The 9,645-nt window shown below is 34.5% G+C and overlaps 2 protein-coding genes across 3 annotated transcripts; one reads left to right on the top strand and one right to left on the bottom strand.

Moving 5' to 3' along the window:
* Positions 1–1,369: 1,369 nt before the first annotated feature.
* Positions 1,370–7,608, bottom strand: LOC105277907 (exportin-4). Of its 2 annotated transcripts, XM_011336651.3 has the most exons (12): positions 7,381–7,431; positions 6,487–6,876; positions 6,132–6,399; positions 5,426–5,877; positions 5,017–5,266; positions 4,667–4,923; positions 4,145–4,584; positions 3,676–4,001; positions 3,412–3,587; positions 2,992–3,311; positions 2,668–2,896; positions 1,370–2,590 (listed from the first exon to the last, which is right to left on the bottom strand). In XM_011336651.3, exons 1-12 carry the CDS (start codon positions 7,429–7,431, stop codon positions 2,303–2,305), a joined length of 3,447 nt encoding a protein of 1,148 aa, XP_011334953.1. In that variant the 3' UTR covers positions 1,370–2,302. The 2 variants fall into 2 exon arrangements, with proteins under 2 accessions (XP_011334953.1, XP_011334954.1); XM_011336652.3 differs by lacking the exon at positions 1,370–2,590 and having other exon boundaries at positions 2,690–2,820; positions 7,381–7,608.
* A 253-nt stretch (positions 7,609–7,861) lies between these two features.
* On the top strand, positions 7,862–9,596 carry LOC105277908 (geminin). Its single transcript, XM_011336653.3, has 5 exons — positions 7,862–8,113; positions 8,330–8,454; positions 8,527–8,651; positions 8,778–8,950; positions 9,029–9,596. Exons 1-5 carry the CDS (start codon positions 8,081–8,083, stop codon positions 9,083–9,085), a joined length of 513 nt encoding a protein of 170 aa, XP_011334955.1. The 5' UTR covers positions 7,862–8,080; the 3' UTR covers positions 9,086–9,596.
* The last annotated feature ends 49 nt before the right edge of the window (positions 9,597–9,645 follow it).

Below are 9,645 nucleotides of genomic sequence, written 5' to 3'. Positions count from 1 at the left end.
TTGCATAATCTCTCTCTTATTGTTAATTTATTCTAATCCGAAGTCCGAATTTTGCTTCCGAACTTCAGATTGCTCGTGGCGTGCGTGAACTACATGGACGTTGTCCATGGGAGCCTCTGTGCCGCGAGTGCAAAAATTTTCAGAAAAATTAATATTATCATGCCAAGGCGCGTATATTAACTTATATAACTGTTAGGCTAAATCTTAACATCGAGTAAGAACTCGACGTGTCCACCGCATAGCGGTGCGGAGCGAAAACACATATTCATAGCCGTGTAAATTTGAATACTGTCAAAAGCTGCAGATCCTGTTCGGTTTCTGCCGCCAATCTGCCGTTAGATTCCGCTCGCGCAGATCTTGCTCGGTTTCTGCTGCCAATCTGCCGTTAGATTCCGCGCGCGCAAATCTTGCTCGGTTTCTGTCGACAATCTGACTTCGAGCCATGTTTGCAGATTCTGCTCGGTTTCTGCCGCCAATCTGTTCTTAGATTTTGTGAGCAAGCTCTGTTACATTTCTGGCACCAATTCGTCGAATTAATCGTTAACAACAACTTCTGTATGAAATTTGTTGTCTTTTGGCTGGCAATAGTTGATAGCAGATAGTTAGCATCATCTGCTTTCGGCAGACTTGGCTATCTGGGTGCATAGCGCATCCGTGACAGTCGGCATGTAATTACTGGATTGAATTTCACGCACGCTCGGTGCAACAGAACCCCGATTTATTCGACTTCGTTCGTGTCGAATACGTTCCTGATCACTTATCCGTGTACAGTCGAAGATATACATGTATAATACGTACATTTTATGTGACTGTATCGAATTCTTTGTCGCCTTTCTCTTGCGCATGCAATCGCGTGAAGTCTCGACAAATTGTGAGTGTCACTTCGAAAGTACACTCGACTTGATACGTAAATTTAATTGTTGCCATGTCATTTAAATTATTGTATTTCTTAGTTAATATATATTATATTATATAGCAAGAAACCACATCTCATGCGGGTTCTATTACATGTGAACATCTTTAAATGTTGTCCTTCCAAATCTGTCGGTGGTTTATCGATTTCGTGTATCTTGATATCCCTCGAAGGGCAAGGTTCCGAACAACTGGGCTCTTTGACATGGACAATGACGGGCAGACGATTGTGAATCTTATCCCCGCTTGTTTCTAGTCGCTAAATTAATTCGTGTGTCCGCGTAATCAATTCTCAGGCTGATTATTTTCTTGTGATCGCGGCTTATGCGAATAACGCTCCACTTCTATTATTCGTTTTTGCTTACTGACTGTTCTAGTATCTGATAGTTTTATTTTGTTGATGACACCGTAATATGTATTAAAGATAAATGCATAAATATGCTAAGTTGTACTTGGGCTCTCTATCGATCATGCCGGAAAGCAGGCGGTATACAGGAGGAAAAGAAAGAGGAAATAAGAGAAGGAGGACGAGAAATGCGTATTATATTGTGATGGAGATTTAAGTCACATTTAAGTCGTTCAAGAGATTACTAATCATTGTTATTATTAGTAGATGAAATATAGGAGAGAAAAGAGAACGATCTGGCGAGAATGAGAGTGTGCATGGAAGATTGAGAGAAAGGAAGAGATATTGACAAAGAGAGAGAAAGAAAGAAAGGGAGGAAGCGACAGGACACGAATGATGAGAGGAGAACATGCAGACGTGTGAACGGGAAAATATGCGAAAACGTGCGAAAGAGTATGTCCGCTTATATATACATAATAATATACAAAAAATAAATTATATATAAATATATATATAAATAAATTTAATGTTAATTTAAGCATTTTGTGAAACGTTGGGAATCATCATCGCAAGGAAAGTAGTGAGAAAAATGCTGAAACGACGATGCGGATCTCTGTACCAAGTATGTAAGTTTCGTGTACTTGTCTGTAAGGCGACTATTACATAAGAAAAAGTGTTTTCGTTTGATCGTTTGCTATCGGAAAACGTGCATCGATGCTGTAACTAGTATATATTTATTATAAATATTATATATTATAATTACTCGAATTTTCGCTAGGCTCACTGTAAGTGGTAACGTGTAATAAATCGGTCAATAAAAGGCTTACATGCTTAAACATCCTTTCCGCAATATTGTCCGTAAGTTCGAAAGCGCTCACGCCGCGCCATTCCAACCGTTTCAGGCAATGCGGGAGAACAAATACGAAAATGGTGGTGATTGATCGTTAGTGCCACGAACATAAAAATAATTACGTGTGTTTAAATAAATTTTTTATTTAATCTTATTTTTACATCTATTTATTTTTACAATTGTTGAACACCGTTTTACTTAATCATTAAGAATCCTCGTACAAGCGTGACAAATTTATCAAAATTGTCTTTAAATTTCATCCTCTGAACACGTTCAGCATTGAATTCGACGCTCGCGGTTAACAGTAGGAATGAATCCGTTAATCTCGTTGCTACTTGATTATCCGTTTGACTATGTATAATATTTTTTACAAGTTCCGTGTATTGTTCGTTATAGCAGCACATGAGATAATACAAAGGCATGCTTACACTCGACATCAGGTCTAAATCCATTTGACCCGATAGAATGAGGTTTATCAGTGACTGAAAAGAGAAATTTTATTTATTTCTAATCGTGTTTCAAAAATCATTATCCTTAGTCACTTTTAAGAAACACTTACATTCAGGAAAGGCAACATCATGTCACTGCACTGCTGTCCTTTCGCAGTTTCGGTATAGATATGTTTCGCTAAAACTTGAATCGCGTCACAGCACAGAACGGCTGCTTTATAGCCGAACGAGTATAAACCCAGTTCCACTGACGCTAAAAGTTGCTGCAACAGTTTCGTAGGTAGGCTGCATACTTTCTCAGGGCATATATCGCATGCGAATGATATCATTTTAAAATATCTATAAAAAATAAAAAATATATTTGCAAATGATATTTATGACACATTGCTCATCATTAAGATACAATCGGTTTGTAGTAACACAGTTTTACTTACTGCAAGCACAGCGACGGAAACTTTAACAGATCCATCGTCATTAAAGGCATAATTATGCTTAAGCCGTAGAAGAAAACGTCGGCAGGTGTGCCAATTGTGGATTTGGCTTTAAATGGACTTTGATGGCATTGATTTTGCTCGTCAGGATTTAAATTAAATATATCTTTACTTAATAAATTAGTTAATAATTGCATGAGCAATAAGATATCGTGGTAACTGTCCTCTTCTGCAGTAGAATCTACGGTAAGCCGATTACTATTGCACCGAGCATACGTTTGTATCGTTTCCAAACACACTTCATACACGCGCTCACTATTAGCCTATAAATGAAATTACGAGAATTAAAAATTAATTCTATCACAATCTTTAGAGTTATATAAATTGATTAGCATAATTAAGAGCAGATAGTATAAAATTTACCTCCGACAAGTAAAATAAGATAGCCTTTGTGTATTCGCAAAATAACTCTAATATTAGTTGCACTATCTCTTGATAATTGTGATACAAGGATAACAATTTTGGTAGTGCGGCTAATATTGGATAGGTATGTTGGAACACTAGCTCCGTCACCGGACCTTTCACGCCTTCTGTTATGCCTATTTAAACAGGATAAATTTTTTATCTCAAATCGAACAAATTGTGCAAACTTGATATCCAATTTGAAGGGAATACTTGACAAATTACCTATAAATGATTCTAATATGTCTATGATTTGAACTTTAATCTCTTCCTGATGATAAGACGACATAAAGTTATCACTGGAAATTAGCTGTGTGCATCTGTGCTGCAAGGACTCTAAAGTTTGCGACCAAAATGTCTGTTTTACGTTAGATATACTTGTATCGCTTGTATCACTTTTGTTAATTGTGCTCATGTCTTGCAGCATGACACCAATTTGGACCACTGCATGCATTAAACCTCTTTTAACAACTTGCGGACAATTATACTGTCCTTTCATAGCTAACTCGATGATATATTTGAATTGTTCCGATTTCAATAAGTAAGAGGCTCTGAAATCATATTCAGTTTTAGATTATCTTCATTGGAGATTATTATAACGATTACTTTAACACTACGTGTCTTTTGCAACGTTATCCCTAAATAAATTATTAATACAAATATCGTGTCGATGCATCTCGTATGTTATACTTACTTAGTTTCCGATTCGACAAGTGATATTAGTAATTTTATGGTTTCCTGAACTATTGTGGGTTCGCTTTTAAAAGCGTTGATATTGTAAATTACTTTGTCCAGAAGGAAGTCCATTGTCCACGACGCACCAGGGGTATCGTCACCGAATATTTGTAAAATTGTGGTGCTTATCTCGGCATAATATCTTTCACGTGGCAAAAGGTAGCTTTGCGAGATTCTACGTAAGAACCAAGTTATCGTGCTGCTCAACTCAGGACTGAGTATATTCTCCAACTTCAATGATATAAGAGTTTTTTCAATGGCACATAAGCGGAAAACATCCGCGATTAATCGAATAACTGGATCGATCGAACATATAGGACGGTTTAAATCCAGTTGAACGTTTTGCGAAGACACTAGAAACTCCAATGTACGGTTCACGTCAACTTGCCCGTCTCGCGACTGGAATACGTATACAAGATAAATATGATACTCTTTCTCCTTAATCTAGAATGCAAAAGTACAACAATTGTTCCTTACAAACCTGGTTCATACTGCAACGCGTAATTTCTAAAGGTATTAATATGGGTTCGCCCTCCGATTCCACACAAAGCACGTGTCCCATTATCAAAATGAGCCAATGTAATTCTTCATACAAATCATCCATAGAATCTGGTCGAGATAAGGAATTCTTTTGCCCTACCAATACGTTTAAGTTGTCACATAATTTTTGTATTCGCTTTTCGAGTAATTCCGTTAATAAAGACAAAGAGTAAGTCGCGGTTTGTCTACCAAAGACACCTGGAATAAAAAAAGACATTGTACACGCTTAATAAAGTAATTTTACACGCACACGTTTGTGCACTACAAACATTCTAAGATAGTATTATTTACCAATCGTTTGTAGTTGATTATCAAATTTAATTCTATCATCTTCTTCCACTTCTGCTATTTCTTTTTTATCTTCCCTTTTGTCGTAAGATTCTGCATTCTCACGCATGGGTGATAAGCGATACTGGATGTACGATTGAAATATTTGTGAAGAGCTCACTTCGCACAGTTCTGCTGTCGGATAGAAATTAGTTAACAATGTTCCCAACATACGTTCCACAGCCTCCATGTATAAAGGATCATCAGAGTATATCTGCAAGTATTACAAAACGCTGATTATCAATCGTACATATAATATTCGCAATATGTTAACACTAATATAATAGACTACGTCAAGTACTATGCAACTAATTGGACAAATTCATTTGAAGAGACTAGAGAAAGCGATATATATGTATGATGATATAATTACCGATTCTTCTTGTACAGTAGAGTTTATAAATAGGCACGTCAGCCTCGTCACTTCTTGCACGTATGATATATATAAAGCTTTCGGAAGGAAATTGAACGAACTTCGAAAATAACAATTGATCTTTCTTATGATATTGGTGATCCCACTCGCCTCTTGATTATTAATATCAATGCTTCTTACTAACGTCAAAAATCTCTCCATGTAATTCGTCAGGTATTTCAGTTTGTCGTGCTCGGAAAACATGACTGTGCCATGCAGGCTTGCTAATTGTACTAGACAATTCATGGCGTGATGTGCTATTTGTAGATTATTGCGTATTTTCAAATATACCATAAAAAATACATTTAGCACTATTGGATCTAATATTACGTCCCGCCATACTGAAGACAATGTCAGCGGTGGATTATCTGCAGATTCAGAGGCCACACACAGGCTCACTAATCTTTTAGGCAGTGCAATGAAGTTAAGGTATGCATCCAAATAACTCCAGAATATATATTCATACTAATTTTCTCAATCCTATATTTAGTGTTAAATTAGTATTTTACTATTAACATACTCGCGTTTTTTTCAATGTACAAAGTACACTGAATGCTAAATATAAGTCACAAATTAAACGAAGCCACAATGACCAACATTCCTTTTTAAATGTGCAACAATTTTGCATTAACAAGTATTATTATAAGTACTGATAATAAAAGGATATAATTTTCGTGAAAATATCCCCAAACGAGCATACTTTCTGCAATAGCAAGTAAATGCTTCACAAGGGATAATGTTTCTTCTTCCATAAGCTTCTCTGTTAATTCAACAAACATCTCAACACAAAATTTAAAGATCCGCTGCATATCTGTTCTTTCAAATTCCATCTTCTCTTTAAAATGCCATTCCCACGTTCGACCTATATCAGACGATTTTGCATTCGTTGCATACTCTTGTAATATTGCAGATAAAATATTGCATCCCAAAATTCGCTGCAATTATAAAAAAAAATATGAAAGGAAATTTTCCTTCTCCTGTTTGCTGTATACTGTATTAACTTTTTATTAATATCTATTTACCTTTGGTAAATCTCCTTTTCTAATTAAAGTTTCTACCATATCTAGCATCTTTTTTCTCTGTTCGCCAAAGTCGTGTGAGCTTACTATTTTGATTAAAATTGCAATAACTTGGAGTATTTTTGCTCTGACGTAAGGTGCCAGAGTAGGTCTGCTTATAACATAATGTTGTAAATATTCTATCAACGAATAGATGTCTGACCACGGTATATAGGACCATTCTCGTATCATAGCTGTTTTTATCAAGCCAGCTGTTTCGAACAGTACATAATCTACAGTACTTGATTCCAAAATTTGTCGACATAATTGATAAGGCGAACTTGTTTTACGAAAATTCAAAAAAACAGCTTCTGCTGAGTGACGCTGTTCTGTGGAAATTAGATTTGGAGGTGCCTAAAAAGCAATCATTGATCAGAAAATCAAGTATTAATAATTAGAGCTTTGCTTTGCTTCATATAGTATGATATTACCACATATATGTATCATTATTTAAAAAGTTTTCAAATCACATTTTGTTTTGCCTCTTTGAGAAATGCATGTGTATACGCATATGCGTATACAGAAATATATAAGACATTTGTATTAAAAATTAAGATTTAAAAAGATATAAATGGGTCATAATACTTGCAAACATTCTCACTCCCTAAAATAACATTTTTTAAACAATGAATTATTTTTGGCACGATAAAGCGTGACGCTTTTGCTAATAAATTCGAGTTATATATGTAATAATATTGCGAAGGTTTATAAATATATTGTCACGAGCTTATGAACAAAATCAGGGGAAACGAGGCATATCCTTTTTCAGGTTAACGCGCGTACTCATCTGCTGAGAAATTTCAGCTTAAATTATAATGATCTATTTAGAAAACAAAGAAAATCAGTAGCTTGACTCACCAGAACAACTTGTGCTGCTGCTTCTAATTCTCTCAACACTTCCTCTGACATTTCAAATAAAATTTCTTTACTTGGTTAATTCAATTGTTCCTCAAGATAAATGTAAAACACTAGTTACTACTATGTAAAAAGATTCACAATTGGTTACACTCAGAGCGTCACATCTGAGTAAATTGGAGTAATACTGCAAATGTTCGTAGAAACCATAGATCACGTCAACGTGCGTAGAGTGGACAACGAGTCTATTATTGGATATCATTCAATATATCGAATCGCACTTAATATATCGAAAAAAGAAAGTGACGCAAACGAAACTTCATAACTTTACAAATAATTAATATAATCATAATCAGTTTGTGTTACAGCGAATAGATCTGTTTACGCACATTTAATACAATATTTCAATGCTTGGCCTAATAACATAATAAACATTTCCTATAAATGGCGATCAGTCGATTCGCACATGCGTACTATTGTTCGCAACTTTGAGAACCACTGGAAACATCTGTCTCTAGCTTTGAAATTTTCGCCGAATGTTCGGTGCATCAGTCTCGTATGCAATAATAAGTGAAATAAAGAAATAACAAGTGAAATAACGTATTTATTGCATATATTTGTGGTGTATGTCAACGTAGAGCAATTAAGCTTCTTAGATTTGTATCATCTTTCTGTCTAAACTCGTACTTCTCGAATTGGCAGGATGGAATCGGATAATGTTGATATTTCATCTAAGGTTAGTACGTTTTGCACTTTTCCAGATTTAAGAAAATGCATATGTTTCCGTATGATTTATAAATATTTATGTGTAATACTGATTTATAAATACATAAAATACTTAAAATGAAAAAGTGTTTATAATTTATATAATTAATATAGTTTATATAATTAAATAAAGTGGGCGAAGTAGCTTATAAATGTTCCATATAATTTCTCTTTTATTAAATTACAGGATAAAGGTAGAAGACCTTTGCACACCTTGCAGCCAGCTGCTAACGACAATGAAGCTTTAGTTGGTGCTGATAGGATAATAAAATCTAAATCTACTCATCAATTAAAAGAAGCAAAAACAAAATTGTAAGCTACTTTCATAAAATGATATAAGAAAATGTTACGGTAAAATTCATACAAATACATGTGCATTTTTAGCAATACAAATAATACAGCAAACAAAGGTAAACCTAAAGGCAGAAAGAAAGTAAAGGAAGACAAAGCAGTCCAGACTGCACGAGAGGAGAAAGTCAAAATTGAAGTAAACGATTTAATATCCACAGGTATGCGTATGTTTAATGCAATATTTCTCTTCTTCAATTTTCTATTCATGTTTTCTTAATTTTTTTTAATGCACAATATACAAGATAATAATGTAAATTTTCTATTGAAATGTTTATTTGATTCAGATAATCCCAGTGAAAACTATTGGCAAGTCTTGGCTGAAAGGCGACGGATAGCATTAGAAAATACTTTAACAGAAAATAAAAGACTCGAACAATACGTTGAATCTTTGGAAGAGAAGCTTCATGTGTACAAAGAGATGTTGGAGGAGACAAAAGTGGTTGTTGAAGTGCTGCAGGTAATGTTAAATTGACACTATGTACTGATTGATAATAATTAATGTATGTATCTTGCAATTTATATGTTTTTATTGCAGGAAATGATTGAAGATAATGAAAATGTAAATAATTTATCAGATGATACTGTTCTTTGACTCAGTTTTCTCTGATTCATCAACAACTATAAAAGATGTAATAATCTATTTTAATAATTTATTTTAATGAATATTAATCACACTTATGATATTATTACACAGTGTTTCACTATGTATGTAAACTGATGTTTGTCAGACAAAAATTGTATAATTTGTTTATTTCATAATAGTGTACTAACTTTTTTATTAAGTATTATTATAATAAGATATTTCAGACGTAACTTTGAATCATGACCAAACTATTAAGGCCCTTGCACAATAGGCAATGGCGATAGCGATAGCACAGCAATAGAAATAGAAAATTTCAACACTAGAAAATGCATATGCTAGTATGCTACTGCAAAGTGGAAAACGGAACAGGCGACTAGCGACAAAATTTTCGAATTTTGCCTATCGCTATATTCGCTATCGCCTATTGCACAAGAGCCTTTAGACACAGTACTGAACCATGACATACAAATATCTCTAGATGCGACGCAATCGTAAATAAAACTGATTCCAATATCGTAAACAAGCTAATATATATTTTACTAATGCATTGCTAATATACGCACGCAATT

Source organism: Ooceraea biroi, chromosome 1 (assembly GCF_003672135.1).
Source record: "Ooceraea biroi isolate clonal line C1 chromosome 1, Obir_v5.4, whole genome shotgun sequence".
NCBI classification, from domain to species: Eukaryota; Metazoa; Arthropoda; class Insecta; order Hymenoptera; family Formicidae; genus Ooceraea; species Ooceraea biroi.
This window is presented reverse-complemented; position numbering and strand designations above follow the sequence as displayed.

What these genes read in the sequence shown, in the direction of transcription:
- LOC105277907 (XM_011336651.3), bottom strand. Translation starts at nt 7,431, where the DNA reads ATGTCAGAGGAAGTGTTGAGAGAATTAGAAGCAGCAGCACAAGTTGTT. An exon ending in GAAAAGGAGATTTACCAAAG is followed by an intron (nt 6,400 to 6,486) that starts GTAAATAGATAT and finishes TTATAATTGCAG; the next exon opens with CGAATTTTGGGATGCAATAT. An exon ending in TTTCCGTCGCTGTGCTTGCA is followed by an intron (nt 2,897 to 2,991) that starts GTAAGTAAAACT and finishes TATTTTTTATAG; the next exon opens with ATATTTTAAAATGATATCAT.
- LOC105277908 (XM_011336653.3), top strand. Translation starts at nt 8,081, where the DNA reads ATGGAATCGGATAATGTTGATATTTCATCTAAG. An exon ending in ATGTTGATATTTCATCTAAG is followed by an intron (nt 8,114 to 8,329) that starts GTTAGTACGTTT and finishes ATTAAATTACAG; the next exon opens with GATAAAGGTAGAAGACCTTT. An exon ending in AAAGAAGCAAAAACAAAATT is followed by an intron (nt 8,455 to 8,526) that starts GTAAGCTACTTT and finishes GTGCATTTTTAG; the next exon opens with CAATACAAATAATACAGCAA.